A 21,240-nucleotide genomic window follows, 5' to 3' on the forward strand; every position below is an offset into this window, starting at 1 on the left:
TTGCCAACATTTGCCACATCTGAAGATGCTGAAGAAACTTGGACTTGACTAATGCTGGTTTAGGTTCTAATTTCTGGCCTCTTGCTTCGTCATTCAGTGGGAGTCCGCATTCCTAAGCCAATATTCCGTAATTTGGATAAAATAAAAAGCGGGGTTTTCTTTCTTCCAAAGTGCTCAAGACACATTTTGCAATGTGAATGTTAACTTCAAAGAAATCTCTGTAATTATTTTTGCTTTGGAAGGAGGCCATGGTGACATTCGGTCAAAGTATTTTGTGTTATTATATGCAATAGTTTTAGCACATGAAGTTTTGCATAGCTGAAGCTGAACTGATATTAACTTGTTTACAAAGATCAAAGTGTGCACATATGGTTGTGTGGTATGTTGATGCGTGCTTCTTGGCTTCCTGTGCAGCATGAGGTTTTCGCTGAGGAATGTGTGGAACTCACTCTCCCAGCAGAGCGAATTCCTCAAAGAGAGCTTCTGTTTACAGTACCATACATGGAAAAGGCTGGGCTCCTGGCAGATGTTGGACTGAAAGCTCTTATAGTATCCTTTAGGATACAACTCTTCTTGTGGCAGCGGAATGCCACAGAAACCTCTGAGATTCATTAAAACCTAGTGTATTAACTGTAGCCTCTAGTAGTGAGTAACTTACCATATGGCTTGCTGGTGATCTCATCTGTAATTTATTACATTTGTTTAGGAAGTGGATGAAGATCACGTTTGAGTGATTGAACAAAAACTGGACGCTAGTATTGAGCAGAACTAATTCAACTTTTCAAGTATTTGAGGAAGCAATCCAGCTTGTACTAGTTGGTCACTGGAATTTCTCACTGTTCCACTGTAACACAAAGATTGAAACACTTGGCAACCTTTTGCCTAAGAGGCTTTTTGCCCCTACTGCTGTCCTAATAATGGGACCAAAATGCTGTCAAACTCAGTGCCAGTGGTGAACTTGCGTGACTTTATCAAGAATGTGCTTCCTTCTATCCCAATTCAGAGGGGAACAAAACTTGCTTGTTAAAGTGATTCTGTTTCCTGTGACTCCTACTCTTCGATGGCACATTGCCCGGCATGGTTCCAGACCAGCAGGGCACAGACTATCCTTGAGCAGTATTTAAATTTTTAAATCTGACTCCTAGCAATGACTTCTCTTCTGGTATCTTCTCACCAGTAACTTCATGTCTGTGCTCCCCTTCCCTTTCAAAACAGGATCGGAGAGGGCAGATGAAAACCCAGGAGGTAGGAGCAGACAGTGGCATTTCAGTGTCTGTAAAAGATTTTGAAAAGACACAATTTTATGGTGGAGAGCAGTGTCTGGAAAGAGATGGTTCTGTGGTTCAAAGTTTTTTTTTGCTGTGCCAGGAAGCAAAAAGGTTTTTCATTAGCTGAAATTGATACGCAGTAGATAATACTTAATTTTTTACAATAGAGACATTTTTCTGTAAGAAAAGTTCTCAGAGATGATCCAAAGTGTGGATCTAAATTACCAGGTTGTGGGAAAGGCTGTGGTAATAAAACTTGATTCTTAATTTTTGTATCTATTTATCTGTCTGCAAACAGAATTAAGATCTCAATTTTCTATTGACAATTTGTGAATAATCATGATACTACTATAAGCCTGCCACTTCTGGGCAGAAAAAGCATTATTTCTTAGGGGACTGAAATAAGTAAAATCCTGCAGGAGATGAGTTCTAAGGTGACTTCTGTAGCAATCTGTTGACTATTGAAATGAATGATCTAGGAAATGGCACTTGAATGTTACGTCAAACTCAGACAAACTCTTACAGGCCTTAAATCAACTTTTTGGAGATTTTTTGCCTGAGCAGCAATTCTTGAGTGCATTTGTCTGCTTATGATATTATTGCTGGCAGCTGGTCATCGGTACACTGAGATTCTGATGACGGATTATGTGAGGAAAGAGAATTTATTTCCAAAATTTAAATATAGGTCCTTATTTGAATGTTCTCATGAGCCTCTTAGGTAAATCTCTGTCTGCCTGTCAAATAGCCTTGGGGTTTGCAGTCTGCTTCAGAGCTATAGAAAGGCCAAGGGAGGCAGTGGGATTTGCTTTGTCCCCAACCCCCAGTAATTCACAGGGCTGTTTCCTTAAGGCAATAGACAGAAATGGCATGGTGATTTTTTTTACATCAAGTTAACATAGCATTTCCTAGTATGTGGTAAGTTCTATTATAGTTGCTCTCTATTATGCCACATTTGTCAGGCAGACAGTGAATACGAAAGCACTTTAATCCTCCCCTCTAGACAGAGGATTTTCCTGCAGGAAATTCTCTCCACTTTGAGCCCTCTGGGATTTCAGCATTAAAATCTCATGGTAATTTTCAAGTTGCTGAATTTTAGCAAAATGAGAAGCACTGATTTACCATGCAACATGATTTCTTGGTTTATCTATTTGGCCTGACTTGAAAAACAGAGCAGTTTTTACATTGTTGTATCTCTGATTAGTGTTATGCATGGTACATTTCCATACATTTCTAAAATTAAGAGTTGGTTTTATAAAGCAACTTGCTTTTATCACACCACTTTGTAAAATGAGATCAGTATAATTTTTACTTATTTTTATAGAATTTTTTATGGTAACAGCTACATCTAGTGTCCTAAATCAAATCTGATCTTGGATGAACTAGTAACTTAAATGCTTAGATTTTGCAATTTGTTCCCTGAAATTATGAATCAGCTTGGATTTAAATTAGTGGTTAGTTTCTGTGAGTGCTGGAGTTACCTGTGGAAATGCTGAGCAACTTTAGAAAGTGAAGACTTTGTGACACTTGATAGGAATCATAACTAAAAGTGACTTCTTCTCTTTCAGACTGATGTGTGAAACTGTTAGATATGAAAGGCATGAAGCAAATGAAGTTCTGTACTAGTAAGTATTTCTGCTTCCTTTGTGTGATATTCAAAGAATTAATTCATATTAAAGTGAGTTAAGGACTGTTTGATGCCAAAATTCCTTGCCCAGTGTGCACAGTCTGTAAATATAAATGATCCACTTCATTTTCATCATCAAACAGTGGGGAAATTTGCTGGTGCCAGGGAGAGAGCTAACAGTGGCTCTTGCTTGGTGGTGCATGTTGTATTAAATTTATATAAAATTAGAGGATGTGGGATGTCTTCTCATTAATTGTCATTTAGTCTTACTTCAATTTTGTGAAAGTAGTAGTGATCAGCTTTTCGTGCCAGTGGTGCCAAATTGACAAATCTAACATGGTTTATAATTAGCGGGGATGTGCTCTAGTGTCAACTCAGATTTACAGTAGAGATGTGGGAATTGTAATTGCTTCATTTATGGAAGCAATTTATTGAAACAAAAGGTTTATCAGATTCTTACTTGTTGCCCCAACCCAGACTCCAAATGCATATTTTTCTATGTTATCTGGCATTATTTGAACATTTAAGCATACAAAGAATACACTTGTGTGCCTTCTTTTGTATATGTGTAATTTTTTCTATATCAGGCATCAGGATAAAGATGTGATTGGGTAAACTCAAATGCTGGGCCTTGACCATTCAGCAAAGTTAAATTAAGGTCTAACAAAACCCACTAATATTATGTATGGTAAATACACAAGGTCAAAATCTATAGGTGGATAGATAAAATCTATAGGTGGATAGATAATTTTAATTAGACCAATATAATCTTTATTCATTTTACACACTAATTTGCTAGGGACCATTGTGCTAGTCATTTTTCCTTTTCTAAGCAGTTGGTTTGTGTCTGTTCTGTGTAACAGAGTTTTTTGTTTAGATGCAATGTTTTGGTCATTCTAACCACTGACTTAAATTTGGATTATATGATGAATGAATCTGTACTGCTAGCTAAGCATATACTCAATGCAGGCAAAAATTACAGGAAATATGTGCCTGAAAAATATAATTCACAAACAGGAGATTGTGAAATCTGGGTTAACTGGAAGTGCATTTGGTAGTTCTTTTGCACTGATTTCCTTTGTCACTCCTTTCATGTGACTTCATCTTCACTTTGATTGTTTGCCTGTCATTCCTATTTAGTGCTTCTTGACATTTTTCCCCATGATTTATTCAAAAGATTTAATGGGCAGTTTGGCAGTTCTGGATATAGATGCTAATGCAAAATGTGCTTGCTCTAGCATTTCACATCTCTGATTTAATGTTTAATGGGCTAAACCTGAAAGTAGTTAACATTTAATATTTTTTCTTAAAGAAAAAGAAAAATTCCGTATTTTGAAGCTATAAATATATGTTCTGCTACTCTGAGCTGTACCTTTACATTTTTTAATGAATAATTTGAGATCTACGTAGTAAGAAAATCCCATGGAACCTGTAGTCTAATTCCAGTGTTCTATTTTTAGAATAATGAACTTGGAGGGATCCTTGTTTTTGTTTCACAAATTCAACCTATGTGTTGAAGCTGTACTCTTCTGAAAAACAGAATTCCAGTTTTCCTATGTACATGTTTGGAAAAATTCTTTTGAGTACTGCAGGAGGGAAGCAAACAGATAGCCAGGCTAGGATCAATCCACTCAGTTATGAGCTATAGGAAATCAGCTTGCAATATGCAACCTGGTTACTTTTTAATGAACATGCCAGAGTTTATCACTTGAAGCTCTTAGTTCCATCATGTAGGCAAAGGTATTAAAAGAGCATTACATTTTAACATTTCAGATTGTTTATTTAAGTTACAACTTCTTCTCCCCCTCCTCGTGATTAAAATTTGCATTGAAATCTGAAACTGGGTGCTATGTTTATTAAAACAGATACAACTGTTGGGGCTGTTAATTGACCTGTGTGTTTGACCTCCCTGAGGCACAACTTAATGTCTCAATGCTGAAAAGCTAAATCTTTATCCCTAAATGCTAATGTGCAGACTAATGCAGTTGCCCTGCTTATTTGATCAAAAACTTTTCATTGTAAAAATTGTGTGCCTGTATGCATTTTCTGTGGTATGTGTACAAATGTAAATTTCTGTTACGTGTGTGCAAGGCTGAAGATAATTATATGCATTCCTTGCAAGCACAACAATTATTTTATCCTACGTTTAAAAAAAAAGTTGTTAATTTTCATAGGAGCTCTATAGATTTTTTTTTAATGACCAAAGGGATAAAATGAAGCACATTGTTTAAAATTGGCTCATCTCATCTGCATTTACTTTACTATCAGCGGGTGTACATGGTAGTGACAAATTCTCAAACCCTACGGCCATCTCACTGTTTAAATGGAAACTGGGTTATTAGAAGTGGCAGTTCAGCTTGAGTTATTCTTCATTTGCCAGTCATCCTACTACTTTCATTTGATGGGAAGTTAATGATAAAAGGGCTTAAAACCTGCAAAGCAAAACTTCAGAGTTGAGGTTTACTTGACACGCACATTGTTTGTTTTTTTTTTTTAAACTTGCTACCTCTATTCAAATCTACTTAAAGATCTCATTAAAAAAATCATTACTTTGGTCACTTGATATATATTTTATCAGTATTCCAAAGAAAAATATGTTCTGTTTTCATATATGCATGATGGTAATTCTTGATGTCTCCAACAGTGAGCTTCCAATTAGCATTTTCTTTGGAAGCCAAAGTTTTAGCAGATTTGTAGAGGGCGTTTATACCTCCGGACATTTGAACAAAATTTTTCAGATCAACTTTTAATTTTGTGCTATAATGGCAGAGGAATCTTTGGCAATAAGTGCTTTGGATATAAGCAAATGAGTATGTCTCTAATAAAACAAGCACCTCTTTTTCCTCCTCATTAGTCATATAAGGGCTGTATGTATTTTTCAGCTATGCTGTTTGATATTTCTGTCTGTATGCATCAGTGGTGTATGGCTTACTCTTTTGTGCAAGGAAGTCTTGTACATTTTTAAGCTTCCTTTATTTTCTTCACTAAGGATTTGTATTGGCAGAAAATATTTTAAGGGTTGATGAGCTGCAGTCCAAAGTCATTCAATAATAAAACCTGATGTCTCTGAATTGCCAGGCTATAGCACAATTTAGTTTTGTGATTACGTTCCCTGCAGTTTCTAACCAATTTAATCTGGAACTGACTTAGTTACTGCTTGTATTGTTTTTAAAAAATACAAAGGAAACCTCAATCCAGGTTATTTTGAAGTGGATTTTTTTTTTTAGAGATCCTTCCAATGAAATCCCGATTGGATATATGCTCCTGTCTCCCACATGTCCCTGCTGAGAAGATTGCATTTTGGATTAAAGTTCTTAGCAGTAACAAATTTTGCAGTCTGTAGAACTTAAGTAGTAGGCTACTGGTTGTGGTGGTGCTGATTCTTAAAAAAGGACAAGTGTTTAAAGAAGAGTAGTTATCTCTTTTGGACATCTTGAACTGTATTTTAGTGTTAATGTCTCTGGCTGGAAAAAGCTCTTGGCGAATGTCAACATGTTTTTGTGCTTTTATGTCATTCAGTTTGTAACCTTTAATAAAATTCAGTGTGGAGAAAGAAAAGTAGAAGTTGTATATGTAAACAGGAGATTGGAGAGAAAAAATGTTGCGTGTAAAATGGAGTTATTATTACAGAGAATGTCCACAGCTGAAATGAGAAATAGCAAGCTGATTAGTTTCTACATAACTGACTGCAGTAGGCAATGAGACAAAAAGCTGTATTTGTACAATTATGGTTTTTTCCTTGATTTTTTTTTTTTTCCCCCTATTCCCAACTTGTCATGCAGCCTGGAATGAACAACATCTACTTTTTATATTAAGGCTGCAGTGCTTGTATGCAGGTGGAATGGGGAGGGAGAAGGGGATGAGAAGTGGAGAAGGCTGTAAAAAAGACAGCGATAATTTCAGCTGATCATTTTTGATACGTCCATCATTAGAACTAAATTCTCTGGTCTAGTAGAAGTATTATCACCATCCAGTCTTAGCCAAGTTCTCTGAATTACATCACCATGGCAAATCACAAGACGTAAACCCATTGGTTTTGGGCTAGGCATGCAGCCTTCTCCAGGACTGGCTGGGCCCAGCCATCAAATCCTGAAACATGTGAAATCTGGAAAGAGAATAAAGTAGCACAACTTCCTGGTAGCTACTCAAGTATCGATTGGTTTCTTAGATGAAAATGTTAGTGTCTTTCATGAGGTAGAGCAGAATGTCTCAAAAATGCTGAAGGGCAGTAGTTCTGTGCAAGGACAGGTAAGAAATAGATCTATGAGTAGTCTTTTTAACAGTGGGAATCTAAGAGTCACATTTTCAAACCCTGCAATAAAAGTGACATCTATTGAATTCATGGTTCTTTCACAGTAGCATGTTGCCCTGAAGACCCTCGGGGGCAGAAGCAGTGCATATAAACCTACAAAAATTTATGCCAAAGTTGCTGTATTGCTGCACAGCCTGACTTGAAGTGTGACAAAAATGAGCTAAAAGTATCTTCTTTAGCTATTCACACACACAAACACACACACACAAAATATTCTGAGTTGGAAGGGACTGACAAGGATTGTCATGTCCATCTCTTAAGTGAATGGCCCATACAGGGATTAAAACCACAACCTTGGGCATCATTAGCACTCTAATCAACTGTACTAATCTAGGGGTCTATATATTACAGATATAAAACTTGAATCCTAAAAGACTGCAGAATGAAATTGCTACAGAATCTCTCAAGTAAGAAGTGAAAAAGCAAGAGGAAATGGCCTCAAGTTGTGCTGGGGAGGTTTAGATTGGATATCAGAAAAGAGTTCTTTACAGAAATGGTTGTCAAGCAAGTGGAAGTGGTTGAGTTACCTTACCTCGGGGTGTTTAAAAGACATAGATGTGGTGCCTGGGGATGTGGTTTAGTGGTTATCATGGCAGTGGTGGGTTAATGGTTCGGCTTCGTGATTGTAAAGATCTTTTCCAGCCTAAATAATTCTGTGATCTCTGGGTCAGTATCAGAATTTTCAGGTAGACCTCTGCAGGCTACGTATATATATATATATATATATATATATATATATTCATGCTTCTTCTACATGCATAGGTTTCTGTGGAAGTTCAGCAGCATGATATTTAATAATGCAAAGAAGTGCTGCAGCAGGGCTGGCCTCTTCTGTTTTCTTCTTTGTCCTGAGAATATTGCTAAAGGTGTATTGTGCCTTCTGATAGTTGGGCAGTTGCCAGAGTTTCATTGGGAATACTGCCAGTTCTGCACTGCAGTAAATCAGGAACCTGAATTCATATGTTGTGTTGTGGATACATTTTCTGTGGGGAATTTTTTAGGCAATGTCTATCATTAAAATAAGCACATTCAAGGACTTGGCAGTTGTCTCTATATAAACAGACACTGAATCAAGGCTTCTTAATAGTGTCAGTGATCAATGTTACAGTCTGCTGGCTTTGCACAGCCAGTTCCAAATTTGTGTTATTGTTTGACCTGATTTTGAGGCTTCCTTGAATGATGACTGAAGTATTGTTTTTGCACCTTCTTTACTGTAAATGTTTCACTGAAACCTATCATGTTTTGTTGTAATTCCAAGAATAAATGCTTTGGTTTTGGAGAAGCATTAGGAAACCATAAGATATAAGAACAGATTTGTCTGTCTTGACCTTAGAGTGTTTTGGATGCAAGATCATTTTATTTTGCTACTTTTGTAATTGTTTTCTGGTGATTTAGGAGACTGTAATTTTTGTTCTGAATTTTTCTTCTGATACAAAGGGCTAATTTACTGTACAAGTTTAATATCAAGACTTCAATGACAATAGGTCAATTAGCTTGTGTGCATATATTTGTATAATGTGTTTATTGATTGCCTGTTTAATCCACTGTCTTAGACTGACAGGCATTACTGCCACTCTGCAATAATCTCTAATTTGAACAGAATTCTTGCTTTATTTCACTAATTTTATTTCAGAAGTGAAAAAGAATACAAATAAATTAAATACTCTAAAGAAAAATAAACTTCTCATTATTTTTTTCATGAATACTGAAGAATTGTTTCCTATGGTTCATTCTTCTGCATTTCCTGTTGTTGCTACTAGGAGTCAAGACACCAGTTTTCATCTTGTGTCTCTTAATAAAAGATAATAATGGACATAAGTTGAAATATACACACTGTTTAGTGAAAATCAGAAGTTCAAAATTCTGAGCTACCTATTTGGTTGCTGGATATATTTGAAGTCTGTCTTAAATTTATTCTTGCTTTTAATCTTCACTCTAAATACAACTTCAATGTGTTCATGTAAGAAGAAAAGTATTTGAAAATTGCATGTGGCTGATGCATCAAGTACCAACCTCTTTTACTTCTGTGTTTGGGATATACCTCTTAATGTCATCAAGAGCATCTGAAATGCTCTGACACGTCAGGTAACTGCTTAACTGGCTTAATAAGGAGGATTAGAGACGGTGCTGACAAAGTTAGTAAACAGTTTTCTGGTTATTCTTTGTTAGAACACCACAGTGCTAGTGGGGAGGATCCTCAGGCAATGAGATGTCTACCTGAGAGAACTGTTCAGCTTAGACATGTTTGACATCCCAAGGCACTTCAAGGCTAATGTCTAATTATGGCAGTGATTATTCAATTAAAACAATAAACTACCTATAGCTCTCAGCACACAGAGGATAACCAAAATGAGCAAAGAGAAACAGACAGATTAATCTGCTGGAATAATATCCTATGGAGCATAAGCTTGCAGAGCAATGTTCTTTGGGATTTCTCTTTTATGTAGTGCTTAAATGTCTAAAAGAGGTCCCAGTTCTGACATGTCAAGTTTCCATTGTTTCTGCTTCTCTCAAGTGGAGATCTGGGAACATGAGCAATGTCTTTGGAATTACTCTGCTTACTTTCTGAAATTATTCAGCTTTGAACAACGCTGAGTATGATTACATGAAAATGTAATCTGCTAGGTACACCTTGGTTTGTAAGTTCCTTTATCAAAACAATTACTAATGTTATAGCTTGTAGGATGATAGTACTATATCCAGTTTAAATAAAAGTCTTGAATAAATCACTTAGTGGTTGGAATTTTATAGAATTATGATCTCCATAAATCAAACTAGCTCTTTCACAACCAAGAAATTGTTATTGCCAAATTCATGACCTTTTTTTGAAGTAGCTTGAAAATAGCTCTGAATGGAAAGCAATTCTAGATGCTGATGTACGACTTAAATTAGGGGTCTTTCCAGCATTGGGAGTTGCTGGAATATTCAGTCCAGTGTTGGAGGGAGAATGACACCTCTGTTGCTTAGGTCTCAGGAAAGACACAAGTGTAAAAGGAATATTAAGCAGTAATTATATGGAAGTAATTTCCGTGTTTGTTTCCATTGAGACCTGCATGCTGCTTAGCTTTTTTTCAAGTGCTGTTTTAAAGGAGTTGGCTGAGAAACCAGTGACCAGAAGGTGGTCAGAACAGCAAAGACTTTTGTTTAGCATGTGCTTTCAAGTCCAGGTACTGAATTTTGTACTGAAGTGATGTCTTGTTTGACAACAGTCATCACAAAGACCTGCAATTCTTGCCACTGTGCATACTTACAATGTTCATTATCTCAGTTGAACCTGAGCGAGAAGCATGTGCTGAATATGATTTGTTATTCCAGAGGTTTTAGTAGTGCTGCATCTAATTTTGACAGAGAATGAGAATTAAATGGATTGCTCTTGTTAAAATCTAGCTATTTCTAAAGAAAAGTGATGTATCAGGATTTGTTAGGATAGAGGAAGTTGCTACAGATGGTATAGATACTTGCAATTTATTTGACCTTTCAACAGACTTAAATCTTTATAGTAGCTGAATATTTTGGAGGGTTTTTCAGCACCTTAAGTAATCAGGAAATCTGAAAGCTAAAATTGGAACACCTGTGCTACTGTAGACAGATGCCTTACAGAATTGATATGTGTGGCGGACACTTTTTCTTGTGAAAAATTTCTTTGCTATAATGTTAATATGTAATTCAGATACGTAGTTACAAATGTGTTGTATAATTGCAAAGACAGGAGTGCTGCTGATTTGCTTTATATAGAAATAAAATAATTAGAAAATAAAGCTCTAGTTTTAAGTAGTGTATAAGCTACTTGGTGATCTGGGGATAAGAAACTGCCCCTTCTTGGGGAGTAAACAGATCATAGCATGAAGAGTTTTTGATACAAGTCCTGGAGACGTTGGAAAAGTCTTCAAACTTCTTGGATCTTGTCAGTCTGGAGATTTATAAGAATTTCTTGATTTTTGAACTTTGAGTGCCTCTGAGGTCTCAGAAAACAGTCATATGCTAGGAAATGTGAAAGCCTCAGTCTGAAAACACTGTCTAAGCTGATCTGTGCTGACTACCTAATGATGTCATAGGCCATTGCATAATTACAGCATTGAAGTTTCCAGACAGAACAGTTAGTGACAGCTAAGAAGTTTCTCTGCATAGTTCTGTCTTCAGTTTTTTGGGTAATTTTCAAAGCAGGAAGGTTTTCCTTCTGGCTGCAGGTTGTAGTTGAGTTAAAGGACTACATTAAGGAAGCTGGGCGGGGAAACATGGTGGGAAGGCACTATAATCCAATTTATGTCTTTCCGTTTCTAGCTCCTGAATTCCGGTAAATCAAGTTCTCTGGCATTCTGGGAAATTATATATAGATTCCCCAGGAAATCCTCTGCTCTTGAAAGTGCTATAATACAAGAGTCAAGATTTCAAGCAAATTTATTCCAATTTTGTACAACTAAAGTCCAGATATGAGTAAAACTGGTGTGTTGGTGGCTATTTTGGTGTTGCCTTTCAGTTTTGCACCACTATGAGGTTGCTGGTAGAACCTGAGTATTGTGAGAACTTTATCAGTAAGTAGCTCTATCATATTAGTTATAAGAGAAGAGCATTAAATTTCAGTACTGGAGTCCTTTTGTTGTTGTTTTTGCAGAACACAAATCTTACTTTCAGGACAGAATGACTCTGTATTGATTTTGTTGTTCTTACTGCCCCTAATGAGTGACTTTGGGTTGACTTCGTTCTGATTCTCTGCAGAATAAATTGCTTGTGTCATCTAACTTTCTTGGCAATAAATCTTGTTTTCTGTAACTAGGGAAAGTGGATAGCTTTGCTGCATTTGGTAGGCTATATAACTTTTAGCAGTCCTCCATTTCACCCAGAGGAGTATCCAGAACAGTAGCTGAGCTGAAAAAAACTCCCAAAACAAACAACAAGCCCCATCTTCTTCCTCCCCCTCCTGCTCCAAGAGCTGCCCAACCCCTCCCCATCCTTTCCCACAGTCTTTGGTATTTCAGGCAATGTATTCTGTCACTCAAGGCCAACATGTAGAGTAAAATCTTGCTTGCAAAGATCTGTGTATGCCTGCTTGGAAAAGTACATGTGTCAATAATTCCTGATTTCAATTATTTCTACTCTCACTGTGCATATATGTAGCTCTGCAAGAGTGGAGGGAGGGTGCAGAGAGGAATTTAAAACTTACTTAGGGAAGTGCTGTTTGGTTGGGTTAGGTGAGCTTTGCTTTCAACCTGGTGTGGATTATGGAATCATTAAGGCTGGAAAAGACTCTAAGACTATTGAGTCCAACCATTAACCCAGCACTGTGACATCTGCCTCTAAACCCTCTCCCCAAGCACCACATCTACACATTTTTTTAATACATTTCCAAGGATGGTGACTCAACCATTTTCCTGGGCAGCCTGTTCCAGTGCTTGATGACCACCCTTTCAATATCCAATCTCAACCTCCCCTAAGGCAACTTGAGGCTGGTTCTTGTCCTATTGTTGTCTAGGAGAAGGGGCTGACTCCCACCTGGCTATACCCTCTTTTCAGGTGGGCACAGAGAGCAATGATGTCTCCCCTGAGCCTCCTTTTCCCCAGGCTAAACACCCCCAGCTCCCTCAGTCTGTCCCTGTAGGACTTGTGCTCCAGACTCTTCACCAGCTTGGTTGGTTTGTGGAGCTCTCCCTGCACTTCCAGTCTCCTCATGTGTGACAGCTGCTGCTTCAGTGCTCGTGGTGATGCTGAGCAGCAGTGACATCCTTGCTAAACCAGTAATTGGAAAGCTCTTACCTCAGCAGGTGTCTTTCCTTTTTACATCAGCTTGACTGACAGGTGCTATGGACCCTCCCCTCAAGGGAGGGAATGTCCTAGGCTGGAAAAACCCAGTGTCTCTTGAAGGATGCCTTTGTGGGAAGGTCACCAGCATCAATCCTGCTTCAGCTAATTCCTGATGAAGTGCTTATGTGGACTTAATACCCTCCTGCAAACCCGGTCAGGGAAGTGTCCTGTCCACAATAAAGCCTTTTAAGAGCAGTTTGCTGATGTCTCTTCGGCAGAAGAAATATCTTTAGGACAAATAGAGTTTCTAGATTCTTCTGTGGGCTACAAGGGGTAGGCTCTATTCTAGCAGTGAAAGAAAACGTTATGATTAGACTTACTCTCTAGAATTCAGTTTTAATGTTTAAAATAAAATGTAAAACATGATTGCGAAGAAAACCTTTCATATGTGAGTGTTCTCTATGGGGTAAAATGGTATTTGCATGAGTCCTCAGGTGGCTTGAAGAAGTGCTTTTGTAGTTCAGCATCCGCTTCTTCTATAGCTCCTTCTGTCTTTCATTACAGGCACAGAAGTCCTGAAGAATGCAAATGCATTGTTGATGAGCAAATGTCAGGCATAGTACAGAAAACATGGAAGCTTGATTGAAAGCCACATGATGTTTGAATAGGGCTGTGGAAAGCCCAGAATTCTTAAAATGAAAGAATTGCATGTGTTTTTTGTGACAGTACTGTCTAGCAAAAGCTGGCCGCCAAATGGCTTTGTTGAGGCTTAATTCTAATCAACTGAGACTATAGCAAGTGTTGAAAGTGCAGGAGTTAAATATATTTTCATATGAAAGGAATAGATCAGTGCTGCTTTTTTTTTTTTTTTTTTTTTTGAGCATGTGGGTTCTGGAGAAAGAAATGAATGTTTGCTATACTTGTGGGATTTTTTTCAGATGTTTTGCTCAGGACTGTATTAAGACACTCCTAGTTGTAAAAATGAGGAGAATTAATACCCTGTCTGTGTTCTTTGCTCTTGAAGACTGTCTTGGAAATATTTATGACATTTTGGCTGGCAATGAAAGTTTTAGAAGAATAGAGAGTGTATTTCAGGAAAGATACCTTGAATACAGACACCTTCTGTAGTAATATTCCACTGTGGTCACACAGCAATATTGAAGATCTTTTTTAAATTAGATAATTAAAGCATTGAGTTCAGTAGATATGCATGATGCAAATACTTTAGAGTTTAGAAATTCTCAAATGTAACTGTAAAAATAAAACCAGTTATTAAGTATACATAAAGCAAAGGGAAAACAAATGCAATCAAATGGTACTCCTCAAGTTTTTTAATCAGTGCTTTCACCTGTCAAATGAGCAAATGCTTCATTTGATTATATATAAAATGGATAAAGTATGATGTTCATGACAGGTAAGTGAGAAGGAGCAACAACTTTTGAAAAGCCAGTGTGCAGAGAAAGAGAAAAACCAGTGAATTGACAAAAAAAAAGAAGACTGAGTTGGATGATTAACTGAGTGAAAAGTCATGCAGTGTGTGATCAAATAAGAAAAAATTAAACCACTGCAGTTGAATGCATAATAAGTCTAGGTGTTTGTTAAATGATTCAAAGGTAGATGCAAAAGTAGCCTTAAGAATTTGAATATTGAACATACTGACTGGTGCTTGTGAAAGCAAGTAGCTGCCTTTTTCTTTGAAGTTAAAAGATCTCCAATAAGAAAAGATAACTAAAGCCCCTTACAAATAAGTGGTTTAACAGAGGATTCAAAAAGTTAATCAGCTCTTAAAAGAAAAGAAATAAAAGCTTGCATATTAGTAGGTTTGCAAAAGTTAAAATGCTTTCTATTAACTTAATTTTTTCTGCTTCAATTATTTATCATTGGAAATGGCTTTCTGGAAGCATAAAAAGATCTTCTAGATTAGTTTTGCTTTAGAGTTATCTGTGACCCCAGGTTCTTTTCTATCAGACTACTCTTTAATGCTTGGTCAAACTGCCAGTTTTTAGGAAAAGGGAAAAAAATCCCACCCCCAACACCACAAAACTTATTATATGATAATATAATGTGCTGTAATCCACATGGGAAAATTATTATTCACATCCTAGTACAGTTACTTCCCAGGTATTTGGGAAATCACTCTGTCTGTAGCCATTGCTGAAAATTTCTATTTCAAAAACTTTCAACTGTGCTAATTAGTCCAGTTTATTTGTATTTAGAATGACATCTGTTAAAGAACATAATAAAAAACCTAACAGACTTGCAGTTCAGCAGCAATGCTGTTGTATTCTGTCAGCATAGGACTCGTTTGGGAAACAATATTTAAAGATGTCTAACTTAACTCAGGTGCATGTTTATGTTTTTAGGAATGATATTTTTGTTTGAAGTGCTGGTTTTCTTGAGTTCATCTGATATAACCTGGTTCTCTTCACTAATGCACAATGTTGATTTTTGTAGACCAACAAGTTTGAGGGTGATACAGGCCCATGGGAGAAGCAAGCACATGTGACACAATTCAGAATAGGCAACTTACAACACTTCAACTATGTGAATCAGAATGCTGTTGTTTTAGCTGTGGGACTGTGTTATTGCTTCATTTTCTATAACGAAGTATTCCTGAAGTCTTCATTTTGAAGATGTTGTCACTTGTCCAGTGTGCATGGGTGACCAGTGTCACTTCACTGGTCAGGTCATGGGCTGTTAAAAAATAAGTACAAGCTCCATCTTCTTACCCAGCTCCTCTGCTCTTGGCTGTAGGTTGTGTCCCCTCAAGTTCCTCTGTTAATTCTCTGTGTTTCTGTCCTTTCTCTCATGCTTATATTGTGCAGTAGAAAATGCAGTAGAAAATGAAAATGGAGCATGTTTTTAGACTGGTTGTTCTGATCTCAGCTGTTTTAGGCTAGCTCTTTTGTTTTGAGAACCACTGTGTATGTACTTCTTAAATTAAAGTTCTTCAAATGAAAAATATGCTGCTACCATGTACACTGCCTACTAAGATTTAAGATTAGGTTTTAATACTATGCTGTCATCATTGTCAAAAGATGTGGGCTGTTCTTTCTTGAAGTTAGACTTAGTTGTTGCTAAAGACTTGAGACGTGTAATTTAAAAAAATGAAGGTGCTACAAATTAATTAAGTAATCTGCATCTCTTAGTGTCACTAGGGATGTGGTTTTCGATAAGAATGTTCATGCAGTTCATAACAATGCACTTGAATTCAATTGGTGAGGTTCTCTGGAAGAAGCAGGAGTGGTAAAAACTGACATACAGTAGAGATATTCTCAGTGCTGACAGTCAACATGGAATAGGACTTCTATTGTAGCTGTTTCTGGAAACCTTCCTGTTTCCTGTCCAAACATTATTTAAACTTACTTATCTGAAAGGAGTCTCTGTGTATGAAAGGATTTTGTGTTACTCAAGGAGCAAGATCTGAATCTGCAGTAGAATGGACTGTCATTACAGACTGTCCTTGATTACAAAGTCTTCCCCATCCAGTTCCTCTACAGGATGAAGAGAGGGAAAAACAAACTTTTTGCCCCTTTTGTTGGGAATTTATTCTTGTGCCAGGAAGAGACATGAAAGGGGTAGGGTGTAGTAGCAGCAGATAAGGATGACTGACAAATCTGATGTAGTTTTACCATTTGCAAATGTTTCCGATGATCTCTTACCTTGTGGAAAGGCATGCTGATGCATAAAGGAAAATTTCTTTCCTTTAGGAAAGGGTTAAGAAGAAGATGGCTAATATTGAGAAAGGATGCCTTATTCCCTCTATAGAGGGAAAGATGTTTCAGTTCTCCCTAGTAAGAGCTGAAGAACTGTCATTTTTCAATGCTTTCGATAGAATACAATGCAGTATATTTACTGTAGCTTGGCCTCATTTTAATCACAGTTATATTTGATTTGAATTGGGCTGTTACCAAATGGATAGATAGATGCTTTTAATAAAGTCAAGTAAATGAAATCAAGCATTCTAATAATGTATATATTGGCAGATGGAAGTTAGAAGAGTTTCATGGAGTTATTTTGTAAATAAATGAATTGTGGCTTCCTTCCATAATTTGGAGCGCTTTTGCCTCTTTGATGTTCTTTGTAGTGCAAATTGAATACTGCTGTGAGTAATTTAAATCAAGTGTTTTAAACTGTGTCATCTTTTTTTTTTTATTATTCCAGCCCTGATGATATTGGTACCTGTTGGTATATCCTGCTGTCTGGTTCAGTCTTCATTAAAGAATCCATGTTTCTTCCAAGGAGCAGGTATGTCAGCTATGAATGTACTGCATTCTGTATTTTAAACATAAATAATGAGATGTACAGAATTTTTAGAATTAAAAGGCAGTGTCTTATATTTATTGAAATGCAGAAGAACAAATACAGACACAAGTCTCCTGCCTTTACTAGCTGTGGCAACTGTTTTGTGCCCATAGCTGGAATTGGAAGCCCATCTTTGTGGGCAGTGTACAACTGTCCAAAGTGTCAGGCAGATACTGTCAATTTGAAAAATAAAACCACCAAAAACCTGACAAATGGAGTGAAGTACTGAGTAGTCTCTTCCTGTGAATAATCAAACTTCAGCTCATAGGATGCCCTAGAACATAGGGATGTTTTCTTGAGGCTTTACTTACTGTGCACAAGTGTTTGGTGCATGTTTAAGCATATGCTCAGATCATGTTACTGCAGGTTTTGCTGCTTCTGTTTAAGGTTGTGCTTCATGCAAATGGATGTGCAATGAAGAGCAGTTTCTTACATGGAAGAAAGTTTGAGTGTGAGGCATGCAAAATTTATATTGCTCCAGTAAAAAAAAAAAAAAACAGTTATTTTGAGGTATGGAAAAAAAATGCAAGCGATTACAGGGATTTTAGACTAAAGTGACTGAGCTTGATCATTTTAATGGAAGCAGAGCAGAATTATTTTAAAATGCTGGTTATATGCATATTCATTCAGATTGCTATAAAACGCTCCTTTGAAGTCTATGGCGTGTAATAAAATTTGTGAAAGGCAGAATGAAAAGTGACCTGTCTCTGTATGGTATAATGATAATTAAAGCACTGGAAATTTTTTTTCAATTTTAAATGGTGGGAAACCACTTCATGGCTAGTGTTGGTTGGTGTATGAAGTATTAGATCTTCAAATCTGCCTTTCAGTGGGAGAGCAGTGCAAATCTTGGGACTTCCATTTGATGATGATGGAAAGTTCTTGGTGCAATCAAATGTCTTGTGTCTGTCAGGCACTGCTGCTAAAAAGGTATTTTAGATGTGCCATTGAATAGGTAATGCTAAAGGTGCAAAGCTGATTATTGTAAAAAGTTTGCACAACGAGATTATAGGACCCCTGCTTCTGGCAGAGTAAAAGTTGTCCCATGTGTCATCCATGAGCAGGCAGTGCCAGGAAAAAAGCTGGCAGAAAAGTGCTACCTTTTGATAGCAGGAGAAGAGACATGTAGTATCTGAATTAATGTAGGGTGGTTGTGTATAGTCCATGGCAAGAATCTTCTGTTCCTTTGAAACACAGCAATGCTTGTGCCTCACTCACTTGGACACTTGTAGGGAGGTGAGATTTATTATGATAAACAATGAGCTTGAGACTCTTCCTGGTAGAATGAACAGAAAATTACAAATCCTGTGAAAATAAGCAGAGCATTTAAGGGCTGTTAATGTGGAGAAATGCATAAAATGGCACCTTAGTGAAGTACAGGCATGGAATTTGGCATAAGAATAGGTTTCATAGTTGTGGATGAAGTCAAGTAGATGTCAAAGCTGGTGTCTTGGGAAGCAAATGCAACAGAGACAATTTGTTAATTAACAAAGATCGCTTAAGTCCCTGAGAGCAAAATTAAGAAACTTTAATTATATAAGATAGACATTATTTCTGGAGAGTAAAACCAGAGGCATTCTAGTGAGGAGCTTTGTGCTTAGAAACTGTACTCATTGAAGGGTAGGTGAGGGCCTTAAATTTAGGACAAGGTTAATCAAGATTTTTTCTTTGTAAATAAGTAAGTTGCAGTTGCGCTTTGGGTTTTTCCATGAATAAGAAAATTGTCAAAAGTGAGAGGGTGCCTAGGTTAAATTTCTGATTGGGAATACTGGTGGCTAATAAGTGGTTTATTGAGTTACCCATTTAGTAAAGAAATGGCCAGAGAAGAAAACTAAGTTTTTCAGCTTTACTTTTGCTGCCATTGAACTGCTGGGAGAGAAATAGCAAACTGCTCAGATATACATTCTGGGCAGAAGAGACTGATAAGCAGAAATGCTCAAGTAAAATTTTATGGTGCTCTACAAAAAAGGGAGTGAGACCTATTGAAAAGGCTGCTGTCCAGAAAGAACTGATAGGGTGGTATTCTGGAATCTAAAGAGCAGTGTCAAAAGTGGACAAAAGATGGTTACTGGCTAAGTGCTGAAATCCACTGTTTACATATTCAGGGAGTAACAATTTTGAGAGCCTTTTTGAGCATTGCATAATTTGTGAGTCTTGATGTCCTTTAACTGTTAAAACAAACTGGCTGTGGTTTAGCAAGTGGAGCACATCCTCATGCATCACTGACATCAAGTGATAGGAGGGGAGACCTAAACATTGCAGAGTAGAGATCATCTAATTTTGATTTTGTTTGTCAATTGAGTAAATTAAATTTGCAATAGCAAATGAATATTTACACTATTTTAGTGTGGGTTTTTTTCAGTTTAATCCATTTTATCTTTGCCCATCTAAAAAGCCACTAGGAAATTATTTTGCAACATGTTAAGCTTGTAAAGTAAGAAAGAATAATGGAGCCAAGAAGTCTGTGTAGGAGCAAGCAAATACATAGAAAGAAATTTTTAATATAGTTTACCTTGTTTTTGTTCACATGCCTAGCCATCAGCTAGCAAATAGTGTTTGTGAGATAAGGCTGGATTTTATTATCTTAACTCATTATTTTGGGAAAATATACAATCCATAGTTTTAACGAATTGCTCTGAACAACTAAAGCTGCCATTTATTTGGTGACATAAGGTAAAGCTTAATCTTGTTCTCCTATTTCATTTCTGTAAATTACAACAGTGAAATCTGACAGTTTAATATGAGGAAGATCATCCCTTTTCCCTCCTACCCATCTCCTCCCAATTTTACTATTAATATTTACAAACTGCTTCCTTTTCTTTAATGTATCAAGCATATATTATGGTTAAACTAAACATTCCTTAATTCTTTCCTCCCACGATGACCATCAAAGTAGCACAAATTAACACTCAGTCCCCTCATCATTTCCCTGGGCATCTGTACCCTGAAGCAGTTCACATAGTAGAATGAGGTTTATGTATGAACTCCAGAAAATAAATGAGCAGAAAATACAATTCTCTGAGGGCTGTCCTTGCTCTCCTGTGTTTTTCACATGGCCACTGACAGCAATAATGTGACAGTCCCTCAAAATATCTTTTGGAATGACCTGCAACTTCCCTTGGCTTGCTCCATGCTCTCACCATGTTTGATCATTTGCTTGGACTTCCTGTGTGGCTTTTGTACCAGAACTTTGCTTCTAGTGTAAACTCTGTGGATTCTTTTGTATTACTCAAATGGGAGCTGCAGTACCAAAAGGTCTCCTAGACCTCCACAGCTCACTTGGTGCTTGCTCCTGGCTTCTACAACACAGGATGCAGCAACATCTCTTAGCAGCGACAGAATACGGAATTGCTGGGTAGTTTTCCTCAGACTGGTAGGCTCTGGTGCTTGGATTTTCCTGCTTTTCTCCTAGAATGCTTCCAAGACTGTCTGGGTAGTGTGTGCTGTGCCTCTCACGCGTCCTGTGATGCTGACTTGGCACCTGCAAACCTGGCTTTACACTTGGCTTTCACTGCTCGCTCATCTCCTCTTTCCTTGCTTATCTCTTTTCCCTCTCAGCTGCCACATCCAACCAGTTCTCCCCTCAGGGCCTCATATGGCCATGGAGAGCTGCTTTCCCTTTGGCAAGTTCACGAATTTTACGTACAAGAGCAATTATTTAAGCTTTTTCCTTCAATTAAAGGATTTAAGTTTTGAAGGTGAGAGAACATCTGTTTTTTACTATTTTCAAAATTAAAAGGGATGTGTCTGTTTAAATATTGATGGTTTAGCCCTCTGGTCTTTCCCATACTAAAACAACTTAAAAAATGGAATGGAATATCTAATCGTATTGGAGAGTCATTGAACAAACTATGGATGTCTTTTGAATGGGTATAAAGCAATAGCAAAACTCTGTGCAGAAATGTTTTGTCCTCATCCAAGTGTATCCTCATTAACTTATGAAAGTAACCTTTCAGGATAAAATTCGTTAGGGATTTTGGCAGGCTTTTTTA

At 37.2% G+C, this 21,240-nt stretch overlaps 1 protein-coding gene across 6 annotated transcripts in view; it reads left to right on the forward strand.

The window, feature by feature from the left end:
* The window catches only part of RAPGEF2 (Rap guanine nucleotide exchange factor 2), a 179,761-nt gene that overhangs the window by 56,056 nt on the left and 102,465 nt on the right, over positions 1 to 21,240 (forward strand). For all 6 annotated transcript variants that reach the window (XM_085058610.1, XM_085058603.1, XM_085058606.1 and 3 more), the window contains exons 3-4: positions 2,834 to 2,890; positions 17,108 to 17,191. In XM_085058610.1, coding sequence (XP_084914736.1) covers positions 2,834 to 2,890; positions 17,108 to 17,191 — 141 coding nt within the window. The remainder of the gene's footprint in view (positions 1 to 2,833; positions 2,891 to 17,107; positions 17,192 to 21,240) is intronic.

This window comes from Lichenostomus cassidix, chromosome 4 (assembly GCF_008360975.1).
Source record: "Lichenostomus cassidix isolate B80296 chromosome 4, HeHo_3.0, whole genome shotgun sequence".
NCBI classification, from domain to species: domain Eukaryota; kingdom Metazoa; phylum Chordata; class Aves; order Passeriformes; family Meliphagidae; genus Lichenostomus; species Lichenostomus cassidix.